At 38.7% G+C, this 15,275-nt stretch overlaps 1 protein-coding gene across 2 annotated transcripts in view; it reads right to left on the reverse strand.

Moving 5' to 3' along the window:
• The window catches only part of LOC107865060 (lysine-specific demethylase 5A), a 29,572-nt gene extending 14,518 nt beyond the window's left edge, over positions 1–15,054 (reverse strand). The window contains exons 1-13 of one of the 2 annotated variants that reach the window (XM_016711422.2): positions 14,825–15,054; positions 11,582–12,963; positions 9,098–9,155; positions 8,149–8,271; positions 7,996–8,053; positions 7,729–7,865; positions 6,934–7,092; positions 6,767–6,853; positions 6,088–6,264; positions 3,736–3,888; positions 3,453–3,644; positions 3,293–3,364; positions 2,769–2,864 (exon numbers count right to left, since the gene is read on the reverse strand). In XM_016711422.2, the coding sequence (XP_016566908.2) occupies positions 2,769–2,864; positions 3,293–3,364; positions 3,453–3,644; positions 3,736–3,888; positions 6,088–6,264; positions 6,767–6,853; positions 6,934–7,092; positions 7,729–7,865; positions 7,996–8,053; positions 8,149–8,271; positions 9,098–9,155; positions 11,582–12,915 (2,646 nt within the window). In that variant the 5' untranslated portion in view covers positions 12,916–12,963; positions 14,825–15,054. Of the gene's footprint in view, positions 1–2,768; positions 2,865–3,292; positions 3,365–3,452; positions 3,645–3,735; positions 3,889–6,087; positions 6,265–6,766; positions 6,854–6,933; positions 7,093–7,728; positions 7,866–7,995; positions 8,054–8,148; positions 8,272–9,097; positions 9,156–11,581; positions 12,964–14,568; positions 14,712–14,824 lie in introns of those variants that run through there. The other variant, XM_047403927.1, reaches the window with a different exon arrangement.
• Positions 15,055–15,275: the final 221 nt, after the last annotated feature.

Raw genomic sequence — 15,275 nt, forward strand, 5'->3', positions numbered from 1 at the left:
GTGACTCAGTAACTTAATCCCCCTATAGTTATTGCAACACTGAATGTCCCCCTTATTCTTATAGAGGGGGATCATGGTACTCCACCTCCACGCCTCGGGCATCTTTGCCGTCCTGAAAATTTCATTGAACAATGCAGTCAACCACCTTACACCAGCCTCTCCAACGAACTTCCAAAACTCCACCGGTATCTCATCCGGCCCCGTCGCCCTACCCCTTCGCATCCTGCGGACTGCCTGTCTAACCTCGTCTACCTTAAAACGTCTACAATAGCTAAAATCCCGACACTCCCCTGAGTGCTCCAGTTCCCCTAACACAATAGCTCTGTCCCCCTCGTCATTCAAGAGCCTATGAAAGTACGACTGCCATCTCTTCTTTATGTGACCGTCCTCCACCAACACTCTACCGTCCTCCCCCTTAATGCACCTCACCTGATCGAGGTCACAACCCTTCCTCTCCCTAGCCTTAGCGAGTCGGAACAACTTTTTCTCCCCTCCTTTCCCCTGTAACCCTGCATACAAGCTCTCAAAAGCGGCCGTCTTAGCTGCCGTGACCGCCGACTTCGCCTCCTTCCTCGCTAGCTTGTACTCTTTCCTGTTTACCCGCTTCTCTTCTTCGTCCTTACTTTCCACCAACTTAGCATACGCCTCTTTCTTGGTCACCACTTTCTTCCCCACCTCTTCATTCCACCACCAATCCCCCCGATGATGTCCGGCCCGGCCCCTAGAAACACCCAACACCTCCCTTGCATTCTCCCTGATGCACGTTGCCGCCCTGTCCCACATATTATCCACGTCCCCCCTACACTCCCACACCCCCATTCCCGCCAACCTCTCCCCTATCTCCCACGCATTCACTGGCGTCAAGCCGCCCCACTTAATTCTCGGTCTACACTCCTTACCCCTCCTCTTTCTATTCTTCTTTATACCCAAATCCATAACCAAGAGCCTATGTTGGGTCGAAAGATTCTCACTCGGGATGACTTTACAGTCTTTACACAACGCCCTATCCCCTTTCCTAAGCAACAAAAAGTCAATCTGGGTCCTGGCTATCGCGCTCCGAAAAGTGATCAGGTGCTCGTCCTTCTTCGGGAAGCCCGAGTTCACCACCACCAGCCCAAACGCCCTCGCAAACTCCAATAGGGTCGCACCCTCTTCATTTCTCTCCCCAAAACCAAAACCACCATGCACATCCCCAAAGCCTCCCGGTAGCGCCCCGATGTGCCCGTTGAAATCCCCCGCTACAACAATCTTCTCCGAACTGGGCACGCCTCTCACCACCTCCTCCAAAGCCTCCCAGAACCGCACCTTCTCCTCCCCCTCCGATCCCACATGCGGCGCATAGGCACTACACACGTTCAGGGTAAACCCCCGAATGACCAACTTAATAGTCATCAACCTATCGTTGATCCTCTTCACCTCCACTACCTGACCTCTAAGCTCTTCATCTACCAAGATGCCAACTCCATTCCTACGCCTGTCGCTCCCAGAGTACCACAGCTTGTAACCGTCCACATCCCTAGCCTTAGACCCTACCCACTTGGTCTCTTGGACACACGCAAGGTTGATCCTTCTCTTCCTAAGAATCTTCACCAGCTCTATGGACTTCCCCTGAAGGGTCCCTATATTCCAAGACCCAACCCTCAGCCTACCGTCGCTATCCACGCGCCCCCCACTATCCCCCCCTCGGCCAAACCTTGGCCTCCCACCCACTCCCGTTCTCTCCCCATCTCCCGCCCCCGCCACAACCCCACGCCACAACCCCCTCGGACATGATCCTAACCACCCATTACCACCCACAGCCACAACTACACGAAAAAATAGGAAAATATAAGGATATACCCGGTGGCAATATCAAAGCAGCAGCAAGGAGATACAAGGCACACACACGTTCAAAGGAATACTCCCGAAGCAAAACTAAGAAGCGACCACAGCAACAGCAACAACAGACAACAGACAATGTTCACAAATCCCACGCAAGTCAAGGTACTGGCCGACCCCAGGTGGATTTTCTTCTCATTGCTTTTACAATTTGGATAAGTAAACTAGTCATTGAAGGAATGAAAATACTTGCTGGTTCTTATGCCAAAATAGAAAACATAAAAAATATTCTCAAACTTTATCTTTTGTTTTTATTGTGTAAATTTCATATCATTAAGCTCATCCCTCTACTTGGGTCTTAACTTCTATAATCCCATTCACAGTAAAAGCCAGTTTGAAACGCTATAACTCCCAGTTCTTTGATAACAATACTACTATCTTCAAGAATAACCTTTAAAAGTACCACTATCTTCACTGACAAGCATTTATCATCTTTTTCACCTGAGAAGATCTTATAACTTCTCCAGCGGTAACATCCAATGTTTGCACAAAGAATACCAAAAATCCGAAATCAAAGAAACAGGGGCACCTGTTTACAGTGAGACAAAAGGCTACTTCATGACATTTGAACATACCCCATCAAAAACAAGCAGTTTAGTTCCTTTCGACAAAAGAACCAAACTTCAGGGATTTTGTCTTCCATTTTATGTATTATTATTTCTCTAAGCAAACGATTTTGTTGACGAAAAAAGGGTTGCCTTCTTTTTGTTCCTCTCTCTCCCAACTTTCTTTTATTCCTTTAATTTGACTCATTGTTTCTTTTTCTCTAGGAGAAAAGGAGGCGTTACATGTGGCAATGTTACTAAAACATAAAAATTGGCAACATCAGCCTGGTAACCTTTATAAACAATATATATAAGAAGTAAAACCTACAAAATAAGAAGGTATACCTTAGCTGAAGACAGCTTGCATTGCAATTCCTCACTTCCTATGATGTGGATGGGGCAATCTACGGTCTTGGAGTACAAGGTTTCCAAATCAGATACCTGAAAAGACAATGACGAAATAATTAACATAAGAGAACAGAATGAGCAACACTTCCAAATCTCAAAGGAAAGAAGAAAAATTTTCAAACTATCCAAAAATGTAAAAGTATGACGTGAACAGATGCCACAAGTCAGAAATTAGATAACCTTCCAACTTATTTTCCCCTTCTATTTTTTTTTTTTTTGGTGTGTGTGTGTGTGTGTGTGAAGGGGGAGAAAGAGATTATGTCAGCCACAAATGTCATAAAAAAAAGCCTGAAATTATACCCTAAAACTACGATTCTCAAAGAACATCATTAGCTCCTATCACGTTCTGCTCAGAATGAAGCACAGTAGCAACAACAAAAACAAAAAATACTAGGGGTAGGTAGAATGTGAAACCCCACTATACTTAGAAAGCTATCAACAAGGTGAATGTACAGGCTTACAAGAATATTTGAGCATGATGAAAGAACAGAATCGATCTCCAGAGTCAGCTGGCTCGCTTCTTTTTGGAAATCCTGTGCACAAAAGCATGCTCAAATTATCAGACCCACTGCAAATTGAACTGCATATAAGAGGTAAAATAAGAAGCAAAATGCATTTCACCTTCAATCTGAGATGTGCAGGTTCATTACAAGGTACGGGGTTTAAGCTAAGCAAATTGTCAACAACTTCCATCTGCACCTTCGCTACATCACTATTGCGATCAGACATCCAAGATTCAACTTTAGAGAGAGAGTCCCTGACACATTGAGCCCAACTCTGAGCATCAATCAACTTCTTCACCAAATCTCTTACCTAACCCCATTTGACATATAGATATTTAGTTGAAGACAGTAATGAATCTAAGGACTAATAAGTTATAGAAATGAAATGGCTGATATCTCACTGGATCCATTTCATGACCAGCCCACATAAACTGTTTGGCTTCCTTTATTGCACGACGATAAGCATCTGAAGAATAAGGATTCTGGAGAAGCTTACTGAACTTTCTTAGCCATTCTTCAGCAAGTTGCATTTGTGTGATAGAGCCACCTTTTATCTACATTTGGCCATTGATTGATGTCAATAACAGTTAGAAGTTGTCAGTTTATAAGTTTGCACAATCCACATATTTTTATTTTTATTTTTTTGATAAGGTAAATGTATTTCATTCATAAACAAGGCCGAGTTGGCCGTGTATAAAGGATAAAACTAAAAGGTTAAGAATCTACATAATCTGATTCTCTACAAAGTCACCACCCATTCATCCATGCAACAAGGAATTTTATGGGTGCACCAAAACAAAATAAGAGATTGGAGACTATTCCTTAACTGAGAAAAACTCGACTCTACCCCTCAAAACCCCTCCTATTTCTCTCTATCCAAATAACCTACATCAACGCAAGAGGAACCAAATTTCAAGCCTTACGTATTCTCCTCTTATTCCCTCTTCTCCAACAAAACATTAAGTCTTTCACAATTTTTGGCATTAACCAAGAAACTCCGAACCACCGAAGCAAACCCACCATAATCTCATAGTAAAGACACAATGAATGAGAAGGTGATCCATTCCTTCCCCTGTCTCCTTACACATGAAACACCAACTGACACAAACAACCTTATGCTTTCTAAGATTTTTCCATCGTCAAAATCACCCCTCTAGCTGCTAGCCGAGAGAAAACAAACACCTTACTCGGCACCACCGCTATCCAAATTGCATCACATGGAAACGCGACCTCCTCCCTAATTAGAAATTTCTCATAGAAAGATTTAACAGAGAAAACTCCATTATTCTCCAAACTCCACCACAAAGCATCAGGTTTATCCACCAAATTGACTTGCCTGCGAAGGATGGCCATCAATTTTGGAACTCGGTCACGTCTCAATCGTGGAAATGCCTTCTAAATCTCAAGTCACAAAAAGTCCCTCCACCATGTATCTCCCTAATTTGTTCGACCGACAAATCTTTTTGGCATTACATTGTATACAAGATTAGGAAATCATCTATCAATAAGTTATCCCCGGACCACCTATGCCCCCAAAAATTAACTCTCCTCTCATTTACAACCTTGAATGAGATATTTCTATTGAAATCATCTCATCCCTTCATTGTATTCCTCCACAGACCACACCCAAAAAGCATAGAGACATCTCTAGTTCTCCACCCCCTTCCATAACCCCATATTTATCAACTATCAACCCTCTCCAAAATGCTTGTACCTCCATCCCAAAACACCAAAGTCATTGGCCTAACAAAGCTTTGTTAAAAACCACCAAATCTTTAATCCCGAGACCTCCCCATATTTTAGGAGAAGTGATAGACTTCCATCGCACCAAGTGAAATTTCATTGCTCCATCTGCTCCATCCCAAAGAAAGTTTCTTTTGCACAAGCCACATATTAACAAGAACCATTTCTTAGCTTAAGACTATATGACACAATGTATCACGAATATGCAAGAAGCAGACTGCAGACGTCACATCTCAAAGTATCGAGTGACTCAGAAGATGTGAACAGTTCACTGAGGTATCAGCCTACTAGAAACTTCTCAAACAGATTAGAAAAGGTTCGAGAAGGATATGTTACAAGACCATTAGTATCATTCAGATTTGTTGAGCATTTTGACCACTAGAATCATTAAGATAGTTAAGCTTCATGATTGAAAAGTCAGAAGATAGGGTGTGTGATAGCGAGAAAATTAGACAAGGGAAAAGGGGAGCGAGAGAAAGAAATTTAAGAAAATTCTTACCAGTCTTTGACACATAGTAGTAAACTCAAAAACATTGTATTATAGGAACAGATGTTGAAGGAAGATTAGTAGTATTAACATTTCAGATACATATATCAGAGTACAATTGATTAAACACTGGTATATAATCATTGAGAATGTTCTTCCATCCTAGTAAATATTGATACCAAGAAATATATTTGTATTCTTCTTCCAATATATAATGCCAAGCAACAGAAAGCAAGAACCTTCGATCCACACAACACCCTTTTGAACTAAAAACTGATAACTACAGATCTGCTGAAAACTTGGATATAGAAATCTCTGCTGCTTGAGTGGTTAGATAGGAATCTACAGGTAATTCGAAAAGCTAGCAACAAAATGCGAGAACTTTGTGATGTCCAAGAGAAGGACCAAAAACAACAAGCTTTGATATTCACTAGCCCAGGAAACAGAGGAATCAAATGGAATAAGAAAAACAAAACACTTCACAGAAAAAGGACCCATATTAAACAAAAGTGATGATCAGAACCTTTTTTGACAAAGCAGGTGGATTGTGGGAAGACAGAAGTTGCCTGTTGATATTTTTTGCAGCCTCTTCATTATTACTCCTATCAGTAAGATGCACCATATCATTCAATTCAGCAAGGGTGTGACGATAAAGCAGTCGACGCTTTTGTGGCTTACATTCACACAAATGTTCCCAGTGCTGCAAGTAAAAGTCATAGTAAGTCAAGAAAGCATAATCAAGCACCAAAATTGATGACAAAGAACACAACTGACTACGACTAAATATGGGATAAGTGCTCAACGATTATACTAAATGCCGACTGCAGTATGGTAGAGCATTCAGCAGTGTAATTATGCCCCCCCCCCCCCCCCCAAAAAAAAAAAAAAAAAAAAAAAAAAAAAGCAAAAGAAGAAACATAATTCACTTTAGGCTCTAAAATTGATAAATTAAAACATACGCTGCATAATGATGGGAAAACTGTTATATATTAAAGCAAAATGCTGAGAATATCCTAGCATCTTAGATGCTAGAATATACACCCTACAAGGAGAGATGATTTTATGCTTCTATGATCAGCTAAGTTTAGCTTGAATTTGACCAAAGCAATATTCTATTGACAGAATTCACAAGAGCATAAAATATGGGAAAGTACAGAAACAAGGAAAGCAATGTATTTTTCGCACATATAAACAATGCTTACCTCAAGACAAACAAAAGATGAGGGGGCACAGCTGCACGCTACAGCAGAAAGATACAAATATTGCTGGCATATGATGCATGTAGGGTCCTTCAAAGAGGATAAGGTAAATTTTGTGAAGAAACATTCAAGGCCAAAAATTTCAAGAAGCAAAATCAAAGTTAAAGTACCTCTTCTGTGCCCACATATTCAGGTTTCATACGAGGCGGCATGGGAGAAGAATTGACAATGCCATTTTTCCAAAGCCGCTCTCTCCAAGACTTTTCTCTAGAATAAACCCTGACCAATTCTTTTTCCAAGTAAGGTGCTGCCTTGCTGTCAAATTCACTCTGCAAGGTGATGAAAATTGTTAAACTGACATGACTAAAATTTAAAGATACATGTGCTTATCAACATATACAAAGCAATGAAAATATGAAAACAAAAGTTCATCAGAAAAAGCTTCATAGCATAAGTTTCGGAACAAAACTTAGAAAATATTGTAAGCAACAAAAGCAGTCTAACAGCTACGTCACAAAATTCAGTGCACCATCTCTTGGTGATGTGGAATTAAAGTACCAAAGGGTAATCCCCACCCACTTGGAAATGAGCCAGCAAATAAGATTTTAAATAACGGTGGCATCTAAACAGCTTACTTGCACCTAGACTATTCAACTGTACCAACTACTTCCCACCAGCACATGTACCAGTTAACTCTGTCTGCACGGCTTAGGCAAATGGGAAGAAATCACAATAGCACAAACGAGAGCATACGAAAACATTAGTAACTAGTCCTAGATAAAAAGCCCCCACATAAAGCATGCAAAAGAGCACCCTTATCTGTGGGCAAAACACGAATGGGTATAGCATTGTCCACAGGATACCATGGATTTGAGTGGTGGGGTTGCAAAGGAAGGGGTCACCTATAATTTTTCTCCTAATAGGAACCTCCAACAATAAAATGGCAAAGGGAACAAGGATCAAACCCGGGCAACTGCACAGAGCAGCTCTTCATGAGACAAAACAGCAGCTTTGCGATAAAGTTGGTAAAGCTCTGCTCCAAAACCGCCATGAGGTAACCAGTCGGCAGGGGCAAAATTGACAGCCTCAGCACAATTTAAGCCTGAAACTTAAGATGCAGGTAAGGCTACAGGCAAGAGCTGAACCATGCATGACTAAGCATTTGAAGAAGAATGAACCCTTCAATTTTTTTTTCCAAATCAGAAATAAAGTAGCAAAAAATCTGGGCTTACCGCAGTTGAAGCCTCCATGATACGATCTGGGGAAGGTAATAATGAAGTCCCCAGGCTCCTGCAACAAGTAAACAAGCAAATACAAGCCAATAAATGAAAAGTGCAAAACAGGACAGAAGGAGCAAGGTCAGAATATTAAGTCCCACCACAAACCTGTAACACATTATAAACAGGAACACCATTTTCTTGCAACACACGTGGATTCAGCATGGTTACAAGCTGAAATAACAGGTCTGGTTGCGCATCAAACAGATCAGGAAGGCTATTACGCATTACCTGAACAAAAATTGCTAGTTAGAGTACAGCTACCAGCTGAGTAAATCAAAAGGAGAAGTCCAAATTTTGAAATCTACAAGGGAAAGCTACATAAAAACCACTTAAAAACACTGATAAAAGTTAATTAACAACAGCAATTAAACGTTCTTTTATCAATTCTTTGGCAGCTAAAACAGGAAAATAACTTGCTAGAACGCGTTGTATCAAGTAATATGAAAAAGTAATCTCTTCATGCCAAAATGTAATAAAAGAATATGCAACAATTATCTTAGCACTATCCAGACACTTAACGTATACCCGAATGAATAGAGATTACTAACATCTTGCGGAGCACCTTCTGGTAAAATTAATGTTGGTGAATGATGTTATTGTATATAGCCATCAGTCACCTGTGGGTTAAGCACGACTCCACCTATGCTCTACATCTATCAAATTAACATGCTAAAATAATTGACCTTGAACACATTCATCTACACATGGAATTACATGGTAAATTAGATTACATTTACTTCTTATATTAGAAGATTTAAATCCATAAAATTGAAGATCCAAATAGTACGAAGAGCAACAATACTTCCACTACTTTACACTTGCCCCAGCTATGCTCGATAGTCTTCCAAAAACCCATTTAAGAAAGGGACAAATCAATCATTACACTAAAATCTCCTAAAAGTCCAACATTCAAATATCAATAACTTGAGTCAACATGTGTTTGCGCCAAATTTCCATTCACTGTAAAAGAGATACGTTCTAACTTCACTAGCACACAATTTGCACTAAAAAGTCAACGAAACTAATACAGGACAGGAAGTACTCATTGAACAACCTTCTCAAAAGCTTGGGCTTCACTTCCAGGAACACTATACCAACATTTTGGCTCTCCCCTGAAAGAAAGCAAGAAGAACTCATTAACTGATAAATTTATCAAGATTCTTTATATGACTAACAAGATACTGGCCATGCACAAAGATAAGAAAAACATCAAAACAACATCATGAGATCAATCAGTCATTGCAGAAAAGATATCAGAGAGAAATGCAAATGAATTTACAAGACAAGATACACAAACTCACATATGTCAGTAAGACATTTCCAACTAAATTATCAATATGCCTAGAGGAAAACCCCAAGTAGAGTTGTCTGATACACTTGGTATGCTGTCAACAAGTACTTCAAATTACTATTGCACTATCCTGTTGTTTTGTTCAGTACTATCTACTTTTTCTTTTTACTACTGTATTCTACTTAACGTTGTTCTCATCCTTTCAGCTCTCTGATCAATTCAATTCAACTGCATCAACATGAGCAACTTCATTACCCTCAGTCCTTTGCAAACATTTAATCCCCTAGGAGGTCGCGTTTGGTACGAATATAAGTAATGCAGGGATTAGCAATGAATCCAGGGATTATAGTGCTTGGATTATTTTTTATCAAGTGTTTGGTTCATTGTATTAAAAACTAGATATACCATGTATTGTGTTTGATTTAAAATTCTACAAAAATCTCCTTTACACTTATACCCTTAAACTTTTGTGGGATTTTCTGTTACAATAAATTAGTCAAGTTAAGAACAAGTTACTAATTTTCAGGTATGATGTGCCACCATGGAAATTCTTAATAGCACAGTGTATTTTCAATATTTTTTTATTGGTCAAATACGCCTTAACTTACCATAGATTTAAGGCTACATTAATGTTTAAATACCTGAAGCTTATTAAGAAAAATGTTCAAGTGACCAATCCATGAACTATTAAAAAAAAAAAAAACTTCCCACCAAAAAAATTCAACCCAGTAAGCAAAGCAAACCAAATATGGAGAAGAAAATCAAACATTGATTTATGAAATCATCAAATTATAATGAACCGGATTTGAAAAATTAAATAGGACATTTATTTTTGATGAAGTAATTAAATAGGATATTTATAATCAACTCAATATAATTAAAGAGGACATCAAATTACAAAAGAAATTTAGAAAAAGGAATTGAGGGATAACTTCGTCATTTAAGGGTCTCATCCATGGATTGTTAAACCTTGGATAAGTTATCCTTCCATTTTACTAGGGATAAAATAAGACCACATAGGTTGTATAAGCAATCCATGTATTAAATTAAAAGAAGTAACCAAACAATGTATTGAATGAGACTAAATTTTAATCCAAGGATTATTTTAATTAGTGCAGCCTACCAAATGGATCCTAGGTACCAACTGAAGTTGCATGATGACAGAATTTGCTTTTTCTAGGGCCATGAAGGGAGAGAAACGGGAGCAACCAACAAAGGAATAAAGAAGTAAGCAAGGCCTCTTTTTTAGAAAATATTCATTCATCCATAATGAGGTGACACCAATTCTAGAATGGTACTAAAGCAAGTGGAACCTAATGCAAACCTACATTTCATAATGCCAAATCTCTCTGCTTGGTTTAGCACCATTGCTGCCAGTGTCAACAGTGAATTACAGAAGAAAAAAACTGACAATAATATTCATAACAGGGTTTGTCAGCATTGTTGCAAAACATTTTCATGTGCAACATGGCTACGCAACAATGTAGATGCCATGGTTGACTTTTTGAGCTCATTTTCATTGAGTTGAGAGTTTTAAAGGAAAAAAAAGACCAATTAAACCTAAAATCACATATCCTTGAGTTGTCTTAAAGACCTAAAACCTCTTAAAATTCACATGACTTAGCAAGGTATAGAACACAATGGAAGCAATGTATCCATATAAGGTATACCAACTAGTTAGGACGAAAAGTTAGTTACAGTTGATATCATTTAGTTAGTAAAAGCTATATGTCACCGAATGGATTACTGGAGAAAGAATCCCTAGTATTAGAGAGATAGTTTGTCCTAACAGAAAAATTCTCGGGTATTACAATGGAAGGGACTCAAATGAAGTGTAATGGTTATTGAGGTTCCAAATAGTCGGTCCCATCTATCTAGGGTTGAGGTATAGTCATTCTTGTAATTAAGCTTCAATAATCCATGAACTATGAAATATATGTGTGTGTGTGTTTTTTCAGGGAGGGGTGCAGAAGGGAAAAGGGAAGTACCACTCGATTGACTAGAAAGTGATCACATCGCAATCTACAGAATGAAAAGGTCACTCGGAAAAAAGAGCAAGGCTACATAACCTGTTTCGCCTTTAATCATACTGTGGTTCTGATTAAACTTGGCGTGTAGTCATTTAACCGTATACAAAGAAGTAGAAATTACACAATAATATGCTTCTGATTGAACTTGGCATGTAGTCATTTAATTTGTAAGAACAAAAAATGGACTTAAGATAAAAAGAATAATTGGCAATCGTACCAGTGATGATAATTCATGGAGTAAAAGCAGTGGTCTTCAAAATGCCAGCAGAATGAAGAGAATAGCATCCCAATATACAGCCAAGGCACCATAACACCAGCAATGCTATGATGTACAGTTCGTAGCATCGAACCTGGCAACTTGGGTAAGTTATTGAGGTTCCATGGACTAGCGCAATATTCATCCCATGTACTTTGTTCAACTGATGATGGTTTTTCATCGGTTACACGTGGAAATCCACTGCCATATATGGAAGTATCCAAGTCACTGCCATACTTCACTTCAACCTCCCCAGCTGATCCCTCCACGATTTCCCAGAACTTCTTCTCTAATTCCACTTGTGAAATTGATGTGGAACCAAACCATTTTTTCTTGGCACGATCAGCGATGCGCCTAAATGCATCCAATGGTAACTCTCTGCCAGGTGTGAAACCGAAGCTATCCTTTTCGGAATTCAAGCACTGCAAGCAATACCAGTTTCCGGGTGGAATTTGTTGCAAAGGTGGTGATAAACAGTACATATGCCATCCCTTGTTGCATCGATCACAGAGAAGCATCACCTCCCCATGTAATCCACTTTTGCATTGCTCACATATTTGATCGTGTGCTTCCTCCTTCACCTTACATATTTCAGTTCGATCAGACTCACTATTCTTTCTCCTTTTCTTAGAACTTGAGAATTGACAGTCTGACTCCCTTTTCCTCTCACTTTGGTTTCCTCTCCTGCAACTTCTATTTCCCAGCTTATTTAACTTATTATAGTACTCTTCATAATCATACAAATGTTCCAGGTACAATTGGAATAATACATGCTTGGCACACTCCGAAATCTTCCCAGCAGGCCGAACAAACCTAAAAACCTCACCCCACTTCTTCTCCTTCACTACTTTATCATATCCTCCAAACCGTTTAACAAAGTTATACAACTTACACAAATCTAGGTCCTCACCCTCAAACACAACACGTTTCTTCGCCTTCTTCCCACAATGCTCCTCTAAGAACCTATTGTATTCCAATTCAAATGTCTTCGGATCACAGGACGCGCACCGAGCCTGTAACTGATGAATAGCTTGTGTTTTCGTTGGAAATGTAAAGGAATTCAAATCCAATGCAAAAGGGGGTTTCCAACTCTTAGGTGGGATAATTTTACAAATACCATATTTCTCAGCCTCTGGCCTGATCTTGTAAATAAACTCTAAAGGGTCCTCGAATTCATCCTCAGTTGGATAATACACTGGCCCCGATGGTATATTCAATATCCCACTACATGGGGATGTACTTGTATTTTGCCCTAACACTCCTTTCTCTACAGCCCTAGGCCTCCCTCTCCCCATTAATGTAACCACTATTTCATCAAGATAATCAATACCCACATGCAAAATCTGCATGAAACATTCATAAATGTCTCAAATCACTGTAAAATTCAAGATTCTTGAAATGCAAAGCAACAAAAAGTAATAAAAATAAAATCTTTAACATAACTTTGGATAAGGAAAACATAAAACTGAATCTTGATAGACTCTCGTCCCTAAAATATATACCTCCTTGGTGATGCACTTGTACTTTGCCCTAACACCCTTTATCTACAGGCCTAGCCCTCCCTCTCCCCATTAATGTAACTAAAATATCATCAAGATAATCAATACCCAAATACAAAGTCTGCATAAAGATTCAAACCAAAGTCTGCATAAAGATTCATACCAACACTCATATTCGTCTCAAATAGCGATAAAATTCAAGATTCTTGAAACGTACAGGAACAAAACTAATAAAATGAAATCTTTAACATACCCTTGAATAAAGAAAACATAAAAACTGAGTCTTGACAGATTCTTGTCCCTAAAATATATACCTCTTTGGGGATAGAAAAAGGCATCCCGGTGCACTAAAGCTCCCTCTATACGCGGGATCCCGGAAGGGCCGGACAACAAGGGACAATTGTACGCAACCTCACCTTATATTTTTGCAACGGGCTATTTCCGCGGTTTGAACCCATGAACTCCTAGGGGATGCACTTGTATTTTGCCCTAATACCCCTTTCCGTACAGCCCTAGCCCTCTCTCTCCCCATTAATGTAACAACTATATCATCAAGATAATCAATACCCACATACAAAATCTGCATAAAGATTCATACTAACACTCATATATGTCTCAAATAGCTACAAAATTCAAGATTCCTGAAATGTAAAGGGCCAAAAACTAGTAAAAATGAAATCTTTAGCATACCCTTGAATAAATAAACCATAAAAACTAAATCTTGATAGATTCTTGTCACTAAAATATATAACCACTTGTGTATTTTGCCCTAATACCCCTTTCTCTACAGCCCTAGGCCCTCCCTCTCCATATTAATGTAACTACTATTTCATCAAGATAATCAATACCCAAATACAAAGTCTACATAAAGATACATACCAACATTCATATTTGTCTCAAATAGCTATAAAATTCAAGATTCTTGAAATGTACAGGAACAAAAACTAATAAAAATGAAATCTTTAACATACCCTTGAATAAAGAAAACATAAAAAATGATTCTTGATAGATTCTTGTCCCTAAAATATATACATCTTTAGGGATAAAAAAAAAGGGCATCCTGGTGCACTAAAGCTCCCCTATACACGAGATCCCCGAAGATCCGGGCAACAAGGGACTATTGTACACAGTCTCACCTTACATTTCTGTAACGGGCCATTTCCACCGCTTGAACCCATGACCTCCTAGGGATGTACATGTATTTTTCCCTAATACCCCTTTCTCTACAGCCCTAGGCCCTCCCTCTCCATATTAATGGCCATTCCCCAGACACCGCGTATAGCGGTAGCTTTAGTGCGCCGGGATGCCCTTTTTTTACTATTTCATCAAGATAATCAATACCCTAAAAGATTCATATCAACAATGACACATGTCTCAAATAGCTATAAAATTCAAGTTTCATGAAATGTAAAGCAACAAAAACTAATAAAAATGAAATCTTTAGCATACCCTTGAATAATGAAAACATAAAAAATGGGTCTTGAGATAGATTCTTGTCCCTAAAAAATATGCCTCCTTTTGTATTTTGCCCTAATACCCCTTTCTTCCCATTAATGTAACAACTATTTCATCAAGATAAATCACAATCTTGATAAAGATCCATACCATGATACCAACATTCATATATGTCTCAAATAGCTATAAAATTCAAGATTCTTGAAATGTAAAGCAACAAAAACTAATAAAAATGAAATCTTTAACATACCTTTGAATAAAGAACACATAAAAATTGAGTCTTGATAGATTCTTGTCCCTCCCAACAAAAGAAAAAAACTACCAACAAAAGAAAAAAACTATCTTTCTGAACGTGGGTGTGTTTTATTTTTAGTGTTTTAGATCTCTCTTGTTTGGTCTTTAGTTGGAAACCAAGAAAACGGTGTTTTTGTCAAGTCTTCTTTTAGCTTTTTACTTTTTTTTTTTTCTTTTTTTTTTTTTGAGGTTAGTTTGTTTGTAGGTTATGTGGGAACTGGATTTTGGGTAAAGAGGTCTAGAATTCAGTAAAATTACGAGAATGTCCAGGAATCTCTTGGATTTGAGGAATCTAAGGAGCGTGTGGTCACGCGAGTTGGTTGTCTTTTTGTGAAGAAGGTAGTTCCACAAGTTAGTGGTGTTCGGGGAGGATGGTGTTTATCGAATTTTATCTCTGTGTATGAGGT

Source organism: Capsicum annuum, unplaced genomic scaffold (assembly GCF_002878395.1).
Source record: "Capsicum annuum cultivar UCD-10X-F1 unplaced genomic scaffold, UCD10Xv1.1 ctg4984, whole genome shotgun sequence".
Taxonomy (NCBI): Eukaryota; Viridiplantae; Streptophyta; class Magnoliopsida; order Solanales; family Solanaceae; genus Capsicum; species Capsicum annuum.